Raw genomic sequence first — 19,223 nt, 5'->3', positions numbered from 1 at the left:
ATAATTATATAATTAAATGCTTAAATAAATGAATAAATATATAATTCTATAATAAAATGCTTAAATAAATGAATGAATAATTATGTAATTTAATGCTTGTCACCATAAATAAATAAATCACAAATTAAATGAGACATTAAATATATAAAAGTTGTATTTATTCATATATATAAATAAATACACAAATAACTAACTTTTATATATTTAATGTCTCATTTAATTTGTGATTTATTTATTATTATTATTATTATTATTATTGACAATTAACTCATTATGTAATGTAATGCTTATTTATTCATTTATTTAAGCATTTTATTATAGAATTATAAACTTATTAAGAATTCAATTATATAATTATCTATTTATTAATTTATTTAAGCATTTAATTATATAATTATTTATGTATTTATATATTTAATTTCAGACCTTAAAACCCTCCATAGCATTTCACACACATTTTTCTGCTAAATAAATCCCAATCACTGCTGAAGAGAGTGCAATCATATATTTAGTGATGAATAACTTCACTTAATATAGTTTTTATTTTGCTGTATCTATAAAGTATACTTTTTTTCTGGCTCTAGCGGGTACAGAGGAGCATGAGGATCTGACTCGGTCGCTGGGTCTGATTAAAGACACCATCGTTCAGGTTGACGCGCTGGTTAATGTCCATGAAAAGAACTCTCGACTGAGAGACATACAGAACAAGATGGAGCCAAAGGCACTGGGAAAAATCAAAGATGGCCGAGTGTTTCGCAGGGAGGACCTGGCACAGGGCAGGAGACAGCTGCTGCACGAGGGCACAGTCAACTGGAAAGCTGCTTCTGGCAGGCTCAAAGGTATGATGCGGCATGATAAAACAAGATACTTTACTGATCTGCTATCTTGTAGTGTACATATATACATGTATGATGTTATATTTGAAATGTGTCTAGTCTATTATCATCCACCTTCTTTTGAAGTCTAAAGGTTTCATTTGTGATTTTGTCCTTTCAGATATTCTTGCAGTGCTCCTGTCAGATGTGTTGCTCTTGCTACAGGAGAAGGATCAGAGATATGTAGTTGCTACAGTGGTGAGTGATTGAACTTAATTGTTCTGTCACTATGAAACTATCCAACAAAAACAATATGTGTATCAAAGAAGAATACTTGAGTAATGTGCAGCAAGATGTGAGTGGGAACAGAATTTAGCTCTGTCAGTGTCATTCATCAAATTTACTACCTAAAGTACTTGTAATCAAAAAGCACACCCTTCTGTCTCTTTCCTTATCCTTATTATTCTCCACCCAGGATAACAAGCCGTCAGTGATCTCTCTTCAGAAGCTGATTGTCAGGGAAGTGGCCCATGAGGAGAAAGCCATGTTTCTTATCTGTGCCTCCTCCAATGAGCCAGAGATGTACGAGATCCACACCACCTCCAAAGAGGAGCGAAACAGTTGGATGGCACACATACGGCAAGCTGTTGAGAGGTAGCAAGGAAATACAAAACCGTTTATTCCTATTATTTACATTTTGTGGAAAGTTGTGGGGAAAAAATGTGAAAAAGATTTAGATATAACAGAAAATTTATAGGAGCCTTGCGCATTTGCTTCCTCTGTCTCCCCATCTGTAATGGCTTCTGTCGTGTCCCCTGTTAGTTGTCCTCATACAGAAGAGAGGCTGTTTAGTGAGGAGGAAGAGGCACGAGCTTTCCGGTTCAAAGAATTTCAAGGTAACTGCAGATCAAGTAAGCAGTTACATACATTAAGAAATCCGCTGGAAAATCAGATATAGTAGGCCACAAGGGGGTACTCATGTATCATATTAACCTTAAAATTGTTAAGCTTTTGACTTGCTTTTTCTCTACATCCCATCTCAGTAGATCGAAACTATTTTAGGACACATAGATTTTATTCCTTGCAGCAAAATCTGTTTAAAACAGCTATGAATATTTGGGTGTGGTAAAGAATAGGGGTTGCTGTATAGATACACAAGTGAGCATGTGACAAAACCTACATCTCTATACATTGTTTAAGGAATTATTATTCAATTTTTTGTTTCCCATTGTAGAACGGCTGAGCCAGAAGGATGCAGTGATTGTCCAGGCTCTTACTGAGAAGCTGCAGCTGTTTGCGGACATGGCAGAGTCTGTGGCAGGTCTAGAGGACACAGCTTCACGTTCCAGACTTCTGCTTCGAGGAGATGCCTCAGACCTCCAGCAGGGGGAGGCCCTGCTCAAAGGAGCTATCACTGAGGGTAGGACAAGGCTGCATGATGGCTGCGTGAAATCTGCTTTAGATACAGAGGCATGGCATTGTGTGAATTTTAGACTACAGATTTTGTCAACTTTATGTTCATGTACTGCTTTCTGCAGCTCTGTAATAAATCTGTAGGTAGTAGCATTGTTGAGTTTGCTACTTTTCCCCTAAACCCTTTCACTCTGCCAAGCTTTTTAACCTTAATTTGCTATCTCTTTCACTTCAGTGGAGAACCTCCAGAACCTGCTGCAGTCCGGAGTGAGGGAGGAGGTTCCACCCTCACGGCTGGAGGAAGGGTGCGGCTCTGGGGTTCTGCCCAGACGAGCGGATACCTTTGGAGGCTATGACAGCAGCCCCACCATCCTCAGTAAGAGTGAGTCCAGGACAGTCAATGCCCTGAAGAAGTCTACCATCTGATGGATTTTGCAGTTGTATTTTGGTGGCCTTTATGCCATTAATAAATTATGAATTCTAAATAAATTTGACATTTTTTTCAAAGACTGTTCCTCGAATTCCTTGAATTGGTTTTATTAGTTGAATTTATGTGTATGGTTTTTCTAATAACTAATTTCTTGACGACAGAGCCAGCCCACCTACAAAAAATAAACAAGCATTTCGATACAGTTATGGGCGCAGTTTTACATGTATATGTGTGTTGTTTCTGTGCACTGTTTGTGATTGTCAATATTTCTGTGTATCAGTTAGGTTTAATTATTTGTGTGTGTTTGTCACTGTGTCCATTTCTGTGTGTGTGTCGGTGTTATTGTGTCTGTGCCAGATGGCAGTGTGAAGAAGAACTTTTCTGGTGAGTCCAGAAACAGAGACAGAAGCCAGAGAGCCAGCTCTGACCCTCAGCTAAAAGACCTCTGTGGCAGCCACACCCTGGAGCAGACGGTAGGGGCTCAACACACACACACACACACACACACACACACACACACACACACAGTATATCTTGAGATGAGTCACAGTGTTATTTCCTGTAAATAGTAGTAACCAGACCAAGTCGTCTGGAAAGTTTTGATGACCTGATGTTTACTGTAACCCTGCTCTCGCAGGTCACTTCATTGTTTATAAATAGATAAAGCCTTGATAAAACAGTGTACTCATTTACTCATTGGTTTGCCTTCCAGTAAATCCTGGTCCTTAAGAATGATCAGGCAGACAAAAATATAACTACTTGTTGCTGAGGATGTCTGATTTACAGTCTTGTGAAAGGTTCATACAGACCTTGTACAATTTGTGGTCCTACAAAATTCTTTTGTACACCAATTAATTAATTAATTAATTATATTTTTTATGTCTAAGCTAACTGTGTTAGAAAAACATACTCCTTATTAAATTACTGACAAATAGCTGATCAATATTTCATCTCTTGTGCTGCTCAGCTCTCATGTCAAGGCTGTAGAAACATTATTTACCATACACAATAGTAATAGTTTGACCTTTTCCTTCACTATGGCTAATAACAACAGCTTAATGGAATCTCTTTTGAATTTTAGTGTGTAGGATGGACAGAAATGAACAAAATGTGCATAGTGTCTGTTAATTCTGAATTGTATATCAGCTAATATTAAGCTTTTTTGTGCACAAAGTATAGCTTTAAGAAAAAATCTAATAATTGCATTTTAAAATCACTTCTACCTTAACAAATTACAAATGTTCCAATTGTTTTCACAGCATGTATTTATTGTATAGCATTGCGGAAACAGTGAGTTTGTGATGTTATTTCATTAGTATGACTTGCTGTGTGTCTGACTGTTGCTCAGGTTGATGAGAGCTGCTGCTCTCCTGCCAGATGGAACCGCATCTGGTCTGACTCCTTCCCCGAGGCTGAGGTAAACTCTCCTTCTCTGATCTGTCACCTTGAGCTACACAACACTGCTGGATTTGATATTCATAGCCATGCCTGCTGAACTGGAAAGATGTACCCATGAGAAGTTTGCTAATCCAATGAAATGTTGTATTGTTTTGATGATGCTGGTGGTTATTTGATTATAATAGCCGTGCCTGTGTCTCCATTCTAGTTCTTTGACAGAGTGCTGATGCTGTCCCAAAGGCTCTATAGTCTGCAGGTAATACTGTCCCCTTCACTGTTTATGATAATGTTAACAAATGCAGTCAGTGAAAGAAATCTAATTGAAATATATGGTATTTTCTGTATGTTTGCAGATGTGTGTGTGTGTTTCCAGTTAGCACTTGATAACTCATAACAAACGTTTCACTGTAATAGTGAATAAACATTATCTCAGTACAAAATTCAAATATGTTCCCTAATGTTATTTTTCTCATCTCCATCTTCAGGCCATCATATCACAGCAGGACAGTCACATTGAGCTGCAGCGGGCCTCGTTGACAGAGCGGGCCTCCCTGCCCGGCCGCCACAGAGGGAACGTGCTCCTGGAGCAGGAGAAACAGCGGACTCTGGCCCTGCAGAGAGAAGAGCTGGCCAGCTTCCACAAGCTGCAGTCTCAGCACCGGCAGGAGCAGCAGCGCTGGGAGAGGGAGAGGGAGAGGCACCGCCAGCAAGCCGAGGCCACTGAGGCCAGGCTCCGACAAAGGGAGGAGGAGTGCAGACGGCTGGAGGTGAAGTGCTCTGTCCTACCCGAGGGCTGTGGAATAGATTTTAATGGCAAAATGTGTGAAAGGCTGAATTTCATGACCTTGCAGCTCAGAAATCAACTTGTTCCTCAAGTCTTGTAGTTTGTATGACCTTCTAATTGTTGTAGAATCTTTTTATACTTCTTTTCAAGTTCATGGCTGAGTTCAGTGTGTAAATTTTGAACACTAGGGATTTAAAAAAAAAAAATAAAAATAACCTCACAGGATATATTTTACAAATCAATATCCATCATCCATATCAATATTCCACACAAACTTTGCAACTTGCAACATTGCTCATTCTTTCGATGCAGGAGCATCTGGCAGAAGAGAGGAAAGAGCTGGAGAGTCAGAGGGAGACGTACCAGGAGGACCTGGAGAGGTTGAGAGAGTCCACCAGAGCTGTGGAGAAAGAAAAGGAACGCCTGGAACACCAGAAGAAGATCAAGAGGAAGACTATTGAGGTGGGGAATTTGTGGTGGAGCTGATGGCCATAAGTAGACATATAACTGTATAACAAAATACAAAATTTGCCAATACAGAAATAGCACAGTATGCCTTCGTGAGAAAAGGCTCACGATACAGTACAAGACATGCAAGCTAGCTGCTGCTAGCAGAGATGTTGCATACGTCATTGTACAGTCAGTACATTAGCAGATGGTGAAATTTACGTCACATGGACCCTCACAGACACAGAAACTATAAATGAAGCTTAAGCTAACAAATGTGTAAAATTATTTCAGTTTGCGATACAATGTGATTTATGTCTGATACATTTAAAATCATAACTTCAAGGTATTTTTCAGGTTTTTTTGTTGATGACTAATTGTATAAACATTTTTAATTATTATGGTTTATAGAAGACTTTGATTCAAAAAATTATTTTTTGAAAAATATGGAACTTTACCACCTTTAATGTTGTGTGTAAGAAAGTGGTAAATGAGGGCGAGGTGCTGGGTGACAGTGAGGTGAAGAGGTAATACCAGGAAAAGTGGTGTTGGTGAAGATTACTCGCAGGATACAGAAGGGGCTGTCCCGTCTCTCTTGCTTCCTTTTTCACCATTTTGTTGCACCATTTTCCAAACTAATTTTCCAAACCTTTCCTACTATCCCATCCCGTTTAAGGTACTTAAAGAGCAACTAAACCCCAAAGTTTTGGCTGAAGTGCCTCCACTCTGGAAATTCAAAAAATGCCTCTAGAACGTGGGCAGCGCTGGGAGGGGCACAATTGCATAGACCTACAACCAATCAGAGCAACGAAATGTTTGACGTTACGTAGTGTTGAGCGACAGGGCAGTGCTTGGTTGGTTGGTGACGAAAGCTGCCTCCAGATCAGCCAATAGCAAAATTCAATTGCAGTAGCTGGATTTCAACCTGTAGAGGGCAGTCGCTATGCATATAACATAATATGTAAAATTCAAATACTTTGCACTAAAATGTCAAGATTTGGACTTGAATCCATCACAAACACTACTAAATACCCATATACATTGTTGTTTAGCTGAAAAGAGTGGTTTTGGCATTGGTTTCAGCTCCCACAGCCTGTTTCATAGATGGGCATAATGATAAATACACATAAATACATCTCTGACAAGTCAACTCAGGAATCCATTTACGCAGGGAGCAGTGTTTCGCTTCACCTCTCTTTACCTCTTTTTCTCCTCTCTCCTCCCTATGTTTCCTTACTTGTATCCTGCTTTCTCTCCTTGCAGTACAATGCGGGCCATTGTTTGTGAGTTTCATGGGAGAGGAGCTTTGAGAAAGATCCGCTGACTGTAATTTCATGCCCGCAGATCTGTCAAGGAGCTACAGTAAAGTTACTTAATATCAGCCTTTAATGTTTTCAAAGGTCCAGTTTGGTTGACTGGCATTCTCTGTGACAAGCTGAGGAGAGGGTAACTGTAGCATGGGAAGTTTTATCTTGATACAGACTTTATATTCTTATCATACCAAGAAGATACAGACTAACGTGACAGTTGTGGTATCCTTACTAGGGGTGGGCGACATGGATAAAATCCTCTATCACAGTATATGTAATTTTATATCACAATATCAATATACTGTGTATCATGATATAAAACACTTTCGGGGAAAAAAATCAAAGAAATTGGGACTGGATAAAACCTGACAGGAATTTCGTTTTGTTTTTGGCTAATCCAGCAAATTAAAGACCTGACAAAACAAAATACTCCATCACATTGATGAAAACAAAATCCAAGAAAAGCAAACAAACATATTTCACCATATTTTCATCAAGTTGATTACAAAGAGAGCTAAAAATCACATGACGAGAGCGCAACAGCTTATTTCAAGTCAATATATTTTAGGATTTTATCATATTGTCATAAATATCGTTATTTGCAAAACTACCCTGCAAAATTGTGCTATTATTTTACGGCAAAGTCACCCATCCCTAGTTGACAAACTGATATCGTCTTACAATAGATATCATTATATCACCCACCCATAAACCTTACACACAGTGTTGAGTGAACAGTATCCTAGTCAGGTGGGTTGTCACCTGTTGTAAAATCTAGATTGTTTCTGTTAACACTTGAGTCTTGGTCCCTCTGCTCTGTAAATAGTCCCCATGTGGTTTTCCTGTACAGTGTTCACTAGTAACCGATGGCTGATTTTGTAAAAATAAATGTTTAAACAAGCAATCTGGATTTGATCACGGGGAGAGGAGCATGAACATTATCGACGGCTCCACTACCTGAGTCACACATGTGATTCTATCATCAGGAGGGAAGCCATGTAAAACACACATAATGATGGAATTGTTTACTCTGACTAATGCTCCCATGTATAAGGAAGCCAAAACATTTCAGCTGGATGAGTCAGTGTCTTGTGTCTCATGTCTTAATTGGATACTTAACTCAAGACATACACAAACACAACCAGCTGACATGAGTTATTGCGTTTATCAACTTGTTACCGGCTGCAGAAGGTAGGCGTTTGACTGTTACCTGATACCTAGAACACTTCACAGTGGCTCTTGGAAAACCACAGCCTCTGGCCTTGTGAAGCAAGGAGCCTCTGGCTGAATTGACCTAATCTGCTGTGATGAGTAATGCAGGGACCCTGGTAATTACAGAGGGCTTCACTGAAACAATGATGATGAATAAGATTGCTGTGCGGTTTGTTTGTTTATTTGTTACATGGACTGCAAGATGAGACCTGAAACAGGTCAAATCTAGACCCTATCAGCCCTCAGCACCTCATTAAATCATGCCCATAATATTTATTTCGCTAAGTAGCGTGTTTGTGTGTTTTGTACACATGCTGATGTATGGGTTGCAGTTCTATACTGTTAGCTCTGCTATGGGACTTCGTTGGCTGCAGTAATGGGAGATTTGGAAGTGGTTTGTTCCCTCTCTGCATCAAACACATCAAACAGTCTTTTTATCAGCTGCGACCTCAGGATCTGTTCCAGGCTCTGAGCCAGCCTGATATCAACAGACATTTAACCACCACCCAACATTTAAGACTCATCAGCAATCCCATAGAGCTATGATTAGACCTCATAAAAAAGAAATGCCTCTGTGTGTGTGTGTTTGTGTGTGTGTTTTGGAACATATTTGAGTGTTTGCACAAGAACGGTGCTAGTTGCGGCATGTCCTGACTTCAGATGAGCTCCTCTTTCATGTGCTATCTCATCTGATTGCAGTTGGACCCTTGATAAGGAACGCATTGGGCTCAGGTTTTTTTATTGGTTCTGCCCCAGGACGGAGCCTCGGGTCTGATTGCTCAATAGTCCTGTGAATGCAAAGTCATAAAACGTGTTCTTAATGAAGGTTACAGCTGGAGTTTGAGGGATTTAATTGACAGTAAACAGCCAAGAAGATAAATGTCCTGCACAATACAGCAACAGTCAATGGAAAAAAATAAGAAAACAAACCAACTGTATTTGATGGAAGGAAATCTAAATGGTAGAAACTGGGCTCATGATTACAAGATCAAAGGTTCAATCTTGGGCCTACTGGGACAATCTGGAGGGGGAAATGCATCAATGAATAACCATTGCTCTAACTTCAGTAAGTTTTCTGAAATGCCTATAGGCACAGCACTCAGTTTAACAACTGCCTGCTTTTTGCGCAAGTAAAACTGGATTGCTACCTGCTGTGAGTAACTACAGGAACATGACAGAGAACATTGCTAAAACATAGGAAGGTTGGCAAAACTCAAGAGAAACATTTAGTCATAAAGCAGTGACCTATATCTGTGTCTTCCCCACTCTGAGTTATCTCTTCCCCTCTTTGGCCTCAGTCTCTAGGCTGATTTATGATGCTGCTGTCCGAGTGTGTTCCTGTGGTCTGAAACCCCCCCAATGAGTAACTCTTTACCTGTCAACACCCTCACCATGTTCACACCCACCTAGATGCCTGTGACTTGCTTCTTCTATAATCAGCCGGCAGCATTTGCTTTGCGAAGCTAAGACAGAACACAGAGCTTGAGGGCCGATATTTTCTTTCTACACCATCTGTCACTATAGCTATTCCACCTGTTTGCTGCACACTGCATTTGCTCTGTGAGGGGGGGAAAAAGTAGTTGCATGTAGACTTAAATTGCACTTTTCTGTGTTTGTTTCAAGCCATTGATTCTTGAGATGTGGGTAATGTGATGTAGGCTGCAACTGACAATAATTTTCATTAGCGATTTATCTGTAGATTATCAATTAATCATTTGGTTTATAAAACATCAGAAAACTGTTAAGAAGAGTCCAAGGTGATGTCATCAGATGTCTTGTTTTGTCCTACCAACCATCTAAAACCCAAACTTATTCTTATTCATATCTACCATCATGTAAGACAAGCAGCTAAAGATTTACAAACAGCTAAATCTCACATTTAAGAATCTGAAACCAGTTTGGTATTTTTGCTTGAAAACGAACTTAAATGATTAATCAATTCTTAGAAGAGTTGGTGATTATCAGTCAAAAGGCTGCTCCATTAATCTTTGCAGCTCTAAAGTCTGTAAAATGTCAGATCAGAGAAAAATGTCTGTCACAGCTCCCCATAGTCCACGTGACTCCAAATGTCTTGTTTTGTCCGAGCAACAATTCAAACCCAAAGACATTCCATTTACAACGATATAAATCGACTAATTGTTTCAGCTCTGTAATGTTTAGCCATCATGTCATGTCATCACCAAACTTCATAAAAAGCAGTATTTACTCAGTATTTATAAACTGTATGAATTACTTAGACATAATTTGATTTTGGTTTAGGCAGGCTTAAGCCTACAGTGTTTGCTAATCTCGTTAATTCACCACTGATCAGAGCTGCAGATGGCCCATAGAAACTCCTTCTTAAGTCAATATTTCACACACGTTACTGTTCCACACATCATCTAGTCCAGGTAAGATTCAACAATCAGTATCTCCTTCCCTATGGTGTCCGTTGTGTACAAGGCAACGCATTGTGCAGTGTTAGTGGAGATATGTATGATATGGGAGTATCCAGGCAGTTTTGAGGATGAGAGGAACCTGGCTGTATAATTAGCTAGTCCAAGCCTGTCATTAACAGAAGCTTCTGGAAGGCAGCCAGTGCTAATTGTTTATGTGCTGTCAGTCAGGGCTGTTTGTGCTCTGTAGCTTCCGCACGGTTTACTGCTCTGGAAACCTGCTGTTTGTGCTGCTTAAAGCCGATCAACTTGTTCTGGGAACAATGCAACATCTGTGTGCCAAGATGAGTGAGTGCTGAAAGAGGAAAAATGATGGGGGGAAAGAAGAGAGGGGGATTTAGGGAAGGTGGTTTCCCCACTACAGGGCCCCTCTCTGCCTCAGGTCGTCCCGTCATGCTCTGCCGTTTAAAACTGGGGGAAGCTACAGTCTCTCCACACACACACACACAGTCACAGTCAGATGAGTCTGCCCTTCTTGTACAACACAGTCATCATGTCTTCAGGAAGTATTCTGCATCATCATCAGTCATGTAGCATATGGACTGCATACCAAACACAACAGTTACAGACTGATGTCTGACACTACACTTAAAACTGGTGTTAGACTGACTGACTGTTATTTGTTTGGTAATATATATTATAGCATATATTAATATATAAATCTTTTACTTCATTTATTTGTGATGCAACATCTATATCTGTTTGCTCATAATGAATTAATATGTATTATTATTCATCCTCATGTCTTTTTAAGTGGATACACATGTTTCAGAGGCTGTTCAATGCTGCTGGGATTCAAAGAAAACATTTTTGTGAAATGTTGCTATTTGTGAAACTGGTCTAATAGAAAAAAATAAACACATATACTGGTCAAACTATGATTCGAACTGATTTAGATTTTTAATTATGCCCATAATTTGGTATTTTTAAAAAACTCAAAAGCTTTTCAGATTGGAACTGACCTGCTGCTACAGTAGGTCATGAACTTTTACATCTTTTCTTCTCTTCATCTTCTTATCACTCTTAGCTAAAATTGGTTCTTTCCAGGCCTGATGGAAATAACCTGGACTGCATGTATTTTTCTACTTTATTTTAAAAATGTGTCATTTAAGTAAACCAAAAGACACAATACATGTTAATACACAACGAGCAGGAACAAATATATGGACAAAAAGCTGTTGTTACTCAGTTTTTCTATCTGTATGACTGAGACCATTTCAGCAATCCATCTTGGGAAACATGAGGAGGAGAATTTCCAGTCCATTAAGATTTGTCTCTTGGCTGTAATCAGCCAAAACATCAATACTCTTATGTTTCTATATGTAGATGCAAAGCTGATTCTGATTATAATTTATGTTGTGACTTAAATAAATATCCTTCTGCAACACATTGGGTCACAGTGTTGTAGAAGGGCTTAAACATGTCTTGTATGTACCGTGATACTTTTTATAGTTCATGTAATGCAACACGTGGGATTACTAACACAAACACTACACCACTCCATTGTTGCAGAAATCCTCCTGGTCAGTCTCATTGAATGCAGATTGGATGATAATGTTGACTCAATCTGTAGATCATCTTTCCTTCAGTCTAGTAATTAAGTGGACAATGCGGTCAGTGTCTTTTATCCACTGATGTCACAAGAGCCATTTTCTTGTTCCCCTGCTTGTTTAAAAGCCCTGCCTGTTTTGTTAGACACGCCTTTATGTGCACAGGGACTATTAAGGGTTTTATGTTTCTCATTTTGTGTGTGCGCGCGCATTGTCCTTGAGCCTCTTGGAACACATCAAAAGCCTGTTACCAAACTGTATGCTCAGCAGAAAGAGTCGCATATGTTTTTGATTCCCTCTTTAGCCCATAAATACCCTGCTCTTCAACAGATTGTGTGTCTGTAATGGCATGGCGTCACACAGACGATTTGTAGTGTGTATCTGTGTGTGTGCATGTGTGTTTTCTGTACTCTTAAGAAGCTTTTTTTTTTTCTTTAAGAAGATACACTCAACAGTGCTGGCTGCACGGCACGCACGCATGCACGCATTCACGCACGCACAACATGCAAACATGACAAGTTCCACAACTCAGATTCCAAACTGAACCCGACCACAAATATGGATAATTACAGTGCAGAGTTGGAAAGCCGTCCTTTGTGAACTTCAGTACTAATTTTGAACTCTTATATGATGATGTTTGCAACAACTGAATAAGACTTTAGTCACCTCTCAGCAACTAACAGACTTCTTCTCCTCCAGGTTGCTCCTCTGTCTGGCAGTTTAAACGGGGAGCTCCTCCTGTCCTCTGGCCTTGCCAGCTCCACCAGTGTCTCCGACCTTCCCCTGCCCCAGAAGCCCCTAGTACGTGCCAGCCTGTCTGTTGCACCAGCTGACTATCCAGAGCGCCCTGAAGTGATGTTGCGGCGGGAGGTGAGCTCTTCCACCCTGCCGCTGAAGACGGAGGTGCCGCTTCATCTCTTCAGCACCACCAACCAGTTGCACAAACCGGTGGGGGTGCAGCAGCAGATCCCCACCAAGCTGGCCGCCTTCAGCAGCGGCAAAGGGAAAGGAGGCAAGAATGGCAAAGCCTCACATCGCACCGACAGCACTGGTAAGAAGTTACACCTCAAATGGGGCCAGTGGTTTTAGAGACAATCTGGATACCAAGTGGTCACAGGTTGAATCCACATGAGTGTATCAAGAGCAAAACACTGAACCCTGATGTACTCATGGGGTTTGAGTTGCTCTTTAAAAAGGTACCAAATATGTGACCTGATGTGATATGAGATGAGTGGCTGCCTTCGAATGAGTCTGTACTTGTTTTGGGTCACACACCTGATTATAACAATCAGCAATAATTGAAGTGTACTCACTTCTGTATATGGAGTCTGTTTCATAAACAGTAATATACATATTCAAAGGTGTGCATTTGCATCCTAGGGCTGCAACTAACAAGTATTTTCATTTTTGATTAACTGGCTGATTATTTTTTATTTGGTCTATACAACATCCCCTACAATTTCCTACAGCTAAAGATGACATCATCAACAGTCCAAAATCTAATAATATTCAATTTAGTACAATGTAGAACAAGGAAAATCAACACATTCTCACATCTCACAGAGATGCTAGAACCATTAAATGTTTGGCATTTTTTCTTAAAAAAAATTACTCAAATGATTAATTGATTATTAAAATAGTTGCAGATTATGTTTCTGTTGATGGATTAATGAACTAATCGTTGCAACTAGTGCATTCTTTTTTAATCTACATCTACAAATTGAATATGATTATTTTTTTTACTTGCATATGCATGCATGTATGGCAATCTTGTAACTGATATTTCCGTGAAAATGCCACTCAGATGTACAAGTGTACATGGATGGTTTGTAAGGGGGAAAGCACCATTCTCAGTATGTTTACTCTGTCACAGGGAACAAAGGGAGTGCAGGAGTGTCACAGTAAATGGAGAGGTTGGAGTTGTGTGACTTTTCTGTTACACTTCAGTAATTTCTACCAGCCTGCTGCTCAACGAGCACACATGTTGGTTGTTTTTTGATGTTTGTGTTTCTTTTTCAAAAAGCAGCTGCCTGCATTGCATCAGATGCCAACTCATACTAACATAAAAGTATCTTAAAAGTACACTCTATGTTTGAGTGTTGCGTTGATGTTTTCTCCTCTCTCTTACTCTTGCAGGTGATGTATAAAAGTGCAGCATATTCAGTTTTAAAATTGATTTTTCTTGCTCACTGTCATCGATTTACAAGCCATCTGTGCCTGACATGAGCTTGACCTGATCAGTATGATTTAAGTGGCTCATTAGGATCACATTAGCTGTCTAAATTGGGTCAGCCCTCTGATATATCAAATAGTGGCCTGAGAGAGGCTAGGCTGCTCTAGTTTACCAATGCAATCTAATTTTACAATTAAATCACCTTCTGTCTCTGTTTGTCTCTTGTTTTCTTTGCTCCCTCTTCCTCGCTCCTCCTCCGCCTCTCAGCCTCAGTGGATATGAAGCAGATGCTGCCACTGAAGTTGTCCGCCCGAGACGACAGCTCCCTCAAGGCCAAGCGCTCCATCAGCCCCCACCAGCAGCTTCCGCTGTCAGCCCCTCCTCACCCTCACTCCCTGCATCACCACGCAGGTACGTTTTATACACACAAACTGTTCATGAGCACACACACACACACATACGCTCCCTCCTTTGCTCCGTCAGGGCAGACCCAAACACAATCTCCTCTAGTCTGTCTTTGCCTACTGCATTATTAAACGTGGTTCTCACAGACACAAACATGAGACACAGACGCTAACATGAGACACACACATTCTCCACCTGGGCAAAACCGGACCCCACCCGAGCACGTTCCTCTCTAAAGCTTACCTTCATGCCCAGCCTCACCCTGTGTAAACACCTATCAATTTCCCATGCTTCACTGTGAATGGCAGGCTCTGCTGCTGACACATACATTTTAAAACTTTAATCCCGTGCTCTCACAGTTACCACTGCCAAAAGAAAACACTGGCTGGATTTCATGTGATAGATTTCAGTTAGGCTGAGTAAACCCAGCTGTATTACACAGGTACAAATGACTAATATGTCGGTCGTTTTTATGCTATTTGTGGAGTAATCCTTTGTTCTCTAATAGCCTTTCTTGTATGTCTCTGACAGATCAACTCAGTCCTCCAGACAACGCTGGACCAGACACCCAATCCACCTCCTCTATCAGCACCTCCCACCCTCTAAATGTTCAGAAGCCCCCCATGCCTCCTACACAGTCCCATCCTCAGCCCTCCATGCAGCCTTCCACCATCCCTCCCCACTCGCAGAGCACCGGCTCCCTCCAGTTCCAGTCCCATCTGCAGCCGCAGGGCCTCAGTCCGAACGCCCAGGCCCATGTCCTGGTAAATGTTCATGGGCTCACCCACAGCCACAGCATGCCGCCACCCTACAAGATCAACACAGAAGACCTCAATAAGGAGGACGTCATCTTCTTCTAAACTCCAGTCTGCTGCCCTCAGATCACCCGCAAAAACAAAAAAGAAAAGAAGTATGGAATGGTTGCTGGTCCCAAATGTGATGTTGATGGTATGTTTACTGCGGGCAGGTGTGGTGTTATTGAGGCTTCATAAGGTATATGAAGTAATAGTACATAATAGTTTAAATCTGTACAAAGTTGCAGCAAGTGCAGCGGAGAGCAGAGCCTTTTCCAGCACTTAAGTGGCCGATGCAGAAAAATGTTATTCAAGAAAGATGACATTTCTATTTTATCACTGCTACCCCTTCTTTGTTTTTAAGCTGCCACAGTTTCTTTTTCTTTCATTTTTAGTTTCATTTCTTAACTCAAAAGTATGGCAGGTACAAAGAGGAAACCTTTGGCAAAACAAAGGCTTCTTGTAACATGAATGAAAAGGTTTAAATGAAGTTATATCAATCCAAAGACGTTAGCCACAAGAGCTGAAGAGGATTTGACTGAAAGGAACAATGTGAAAGAAAAACAATTTAGATTTTCTGGAGACTCCGATCAGGCTAGTTAGTGAAGCATGAAAAGTGAAAGCGATGGCGCCCTGGCCTTAACCGTCGTCTGCTTCTACTGGACCTGCATCTGCAAGAAATGATACAACAGGAACCCAGAAGTGATCCAAGTCTTAATACATGAATACTCTCTGCTTTGTGTTTCATTTGCACAGTGTAAATACTCCATTCCAGACTAACGAATGAACTTTTATGGTCTAAATGTGTATTGTTTGGTTGTACAGTTGTCAAAATTGTGAAGGTTCATTTCATTTTGTTGTTCTTGTTCTTCTTAACCATGCTTATAACAGAAGGCTGAAATTGTGGAATACTCTTCTAGTGTTGCCACTGGTTGTGAAACTTGACTTTGGTCAGCAGATTAGAAACAGACAGTTTTTTCACCCAGGATGTTGTGTAATAATGCTTCATTTCAATTAAGGGAGAGTTCAGCTTGTGGCAAATTCCACTGTTTTTCAACTCATGCAGAGTGAGACAAACTCAGGGATGCCTTATGTGGCTTTTAGTTGTGTAAGTTTAGTCTATTTTAGGTCTTTTCTTGCATTTCTTAGCAGTAGCTCTTATTCTGCGCACTCCTTATCTTTGCATTAATGGTATTTCTAAACACCATTTCACAAGTACATACAGTTGGATTTGTATTTCTGCCACCATGGCTGTGAGATCTAACGGCAAACAGGTTAGCTGATTGATAAAATATCACTTCTTTAATACAGGAATTTGCTACAAAGAAATGTGTAAATCTGAGTAAGTACTTTAATTAAAGTTGCCTTCAACCTTTAGAGTTTAAAAGGCATATTTTCCTAACTTTTAGCAGAGCTGCTATTGACCCCATAGACATCCAGGAAATGAGCTACACTTTGCACCATTTAGCATACTGTACCTTGTAGACATGTAGAAAGGCCTCACTGAGTTTGTCTCACCCTGAGTTATGTTTCACAAAAACTGTCCTTTTAAGAGACCCATCTTTGAGAAACATATCTGTTGGCATTTTGGTGGAACTGTAGTGTACTGGACAATCCATGACACTTCATGCTGTGTGTTGTTTTAAGGATCAAATTAACTTTTAACTTTTTTCAGCAGAGAAATGTGAAAATCGAGAGAACATCATTAATAATCACAAATCTTTGAGATCTATATGAAGATGTCAGTTTTAATTGCGACCCTGAGGTCTCATTCACAGTGTGTTTTATTGATTGCTGATGGTATTTCATTAGCTGGGTCTTTAATCTCTATGCCTGAGAGAAAAGCCATACTGTGACGGGTGCAGCGGTCCTGCAGCAAAAACGACTATCAGCTGTTGTCTAAAATTCCAGTCTATATCTTTCTTCACAGAAGAAATATAGAGATCTAATTTTCTTTCTCTGTATATGCGTGAGAACCCTTTAAATCATGAAGTAGTCGACACATTCATGTGTTTTGTGTCTCTTGAGGGAAAAAATGTCAGAAGAGCTTTTTGTCTTTGTCCAAATAAGTTTGTCTCTGAAGCTATCGATCACTTGCAGGAGTTTGAGCAGGTTTTCTGAGTTTTTTATGTATATTATGTATATTGCTGTATATACAGTGTGTGATATCTTCTGCACTGGCTGCCCTCTTACGCATTGTTGTATTAGGAACAGAGATATTCAACATGAATCAAGATGCAAAGTCAGCCAAACGTCTGTTTGTGCATATGTGTATATACACTTAAAATACACACATGGGTGTGTATGTACAATACGGTACTCCTTGCTTGGATAGACTCGTGGCAGTTTAATGAAACCACAATCAGTCATCGCTGTTGTTTAAATGAACTGAAAATGAAGGTGTGCATATTTAATCTCCTGATGTGTGTTGATGTTGTAGCATTGAAGCCGAGGTGCACTGTCGTCTTTCTCCTGCGATTCATGATGTTTCACCAAGATTATGTAGCAGTCGTTAAAAACTAAAGCATCTGCTTGTTTCAGTTGGTTAAACCAAAGACACATTCGGCTGACTGGGTTCCTGTCTGAGCCTCTTGTATGAAGGATAAATGACACTGTGCTGGTCGTGTGGTTGTCCACAAAGTGTTATTTCTTGTAAAAACGTATTCCAGGGAGTGTCCATAACAAGTGTGTTTACAGCATATTGTAATCCAGCTCGTATCCTGCTTCAGGTTTAATTTTTGGATTTGCTGTTTGTTTTTTGCATCCTCATGTCCAAATCACAAATATCTCCTGATACACAGAGCATCATCTTGAAACCAGAGCACACACAAACAACAAATCAAATGGGGAGTTGAAGTTCCCCAGTATTCTATAGTATTGTGGCACAACCCAACTATAGAGTCTGAATTTTTCATTATCAGGATATGGTGAGAAGATATTGTATTAATGTACACCATCTCTTAAACACAATGGACTATTAATGTGCATGTGAACATACTTGGTGGTTTTCAGTGGGTGGAACCCTATAAATACTTATATATTTTTCCAGACTTTAACAAAACAATACCAACTCAAGGTCCACTTCCAAGCTTTTTCCCCCCAGAGCTTTCAACCATATGTCACAGTCTTCATCAGCATAGTTAAGCCAATGCATAACTTAAAGGCCAACACGGACGAGAAGTCCTAAAAGTGCTACTGATAAAATCATGACAGCTACTGATCTCGCATGTGAGCAAACTCCATCTGCTAGTGAAGAGCATGTGATGCGGTTGAAAGCTTCGGAAAAAGCCATTAAGTGGAGCTTGAGTTGGGATCGTTTTTGTCAAACAACTATTTCCAAGGTTAAGAATGACCTCTCGTGCTTCACTTTTCAAGATCTTTCCACGTCTGTCCATTTTCCTGTATTTCCAAGTGTCTCCTTTAATTCTGAATGAGAGATGTTTAAGCAACAGGAAAACTGGTGTAAGAGCGCTTTAGTTTTGCTCAAGGTACGAGACTTTTGGTAAACCTCAACAGAAGAGGTGAATGCTGCCTGTTGGTGCCACTGTTTGGATCAACTCAACTCTTAGATGTTCTTTTGCTGTACTGAAATGCTTAACGTTTTTGCTTCAAAACTTGGAAGCCAGTCAGTCACATCACTGTGTGTGTGTCTGTGTATTATGTGTGTGGGTGTGTGTGTATGCTCGCCACCAAAAACACAGCGGAAACATTTCGAACCGACTTGCTTCCAGTCGTGTCTTTTATATACACACACACCCATACACACATATTGGACCTTTAATGTGTAAATAGTCATGAACATATTTTATTTCCTCGGCCAATTTTACACTAGTCACTTTGGATAGTAGCATACTTGAAGGGGAAAATGAATGTTTATAATGCTTATTATTATTGTCTGTGAACTTTTATTTACCAAGAGCTGTCTAATGATGTTTGTAGCACACAGCAAAACTGATTTTTGTACCGTTTTATTTTTTTCACTGCGAGACTTTAGAACAACCTGTGGACACAAACTGCTGCCTTAGAGAAAGTTTAGTAATAAAAAGTCTTCAAATGA

General features: G+C 40.1%; 1 protein-coding gene across 5 annotated transcripts in view; it reads left to right on the top strand.

Annotated features, from left to right (window-relative positions):
- arhgef18b (rho/rac guanine nucleotide exchange factor (GEF) 18b) overlaps window positions 1-19,223 on the top strand; it is a 45,322-nt gene extending 26,099 nt beyond the window's left edge. For 4 of the 5 annotated variants that reach the window (XM_044200277.1, XM_044200274.1, XM_044200276.1 and 1 more), the window contains 14 exons: window positions 585-839; window positions 997-1,073; window positions 1,291-1,469; window positions 1,638-1,711; window positions 2,050-2,235; window positions 2,464-2,610; window positions 3,016-3,131; window positions 4,007-4,075; window positions 4,265-4,312; window positions 4,542-4,823; window positions 5,153-5,302; window positions 12,494-12,845; window positions 14,235-14,378; window positions 14,904-19,223. In XM_044200277.1, coding sequence (XP_044056212.1) covers window positions 585-839; window positions 997-1,073; window positions 1,291-1,469; window positions 1,638-1,711; window positions 2,050-2,235; window positions 2,464-2,610; window positions 3,016-3,131; window positions 4,007-4,075; window positions 4,265-4,312; window positions 4,542-4,823; window positions 5,153-5,302; window positions 12,494-12,845; window positions 14,235-14,378; window positions 14,904-15,232 — 2,408 coding nt within the window. In that variant the 3' untranslated portion in view covers window positions 15,233-19,223. The remainder of the gene's footprint in view (window positions 1-584; window positions 840-996; window positions 1,074-1,290; window positions 1,470-1,637; window positions 1,712-2,049; window positions 2,236-2,463; window positions 2,611-3,015; window positions 3,132-4,006; window positions 4,076-4,264; window positions 4,313-4,541; window positions 4,824-5,152; window positions 5,303-12,493; window positions 12,846-14,234; window positions 14,379-14,903) is intronic. The other variant, XM_044200275.1, reaches the window with a different exon arrangement.

The sequence above is a fragment of the Siniperca chuatsi genome, linkage group LG6 (genome assembly GCF_020085105.1).
Source record: "Siniperca chuatsi isolate FFG_IHB_CAS linkage group LG6, ASM2008510v1, whole genome shotgun sequence".
Classification (NCBI taxonomy): Eukaryota; Metazoa; Chordata; class Actinopteri; order Centrarchiformes; family Sinipercidae; genus Siniperca; species Siniperca chuatsi.
This window is presented reverse-complemented; position numbering and strand designations above follow the sequence as displayed.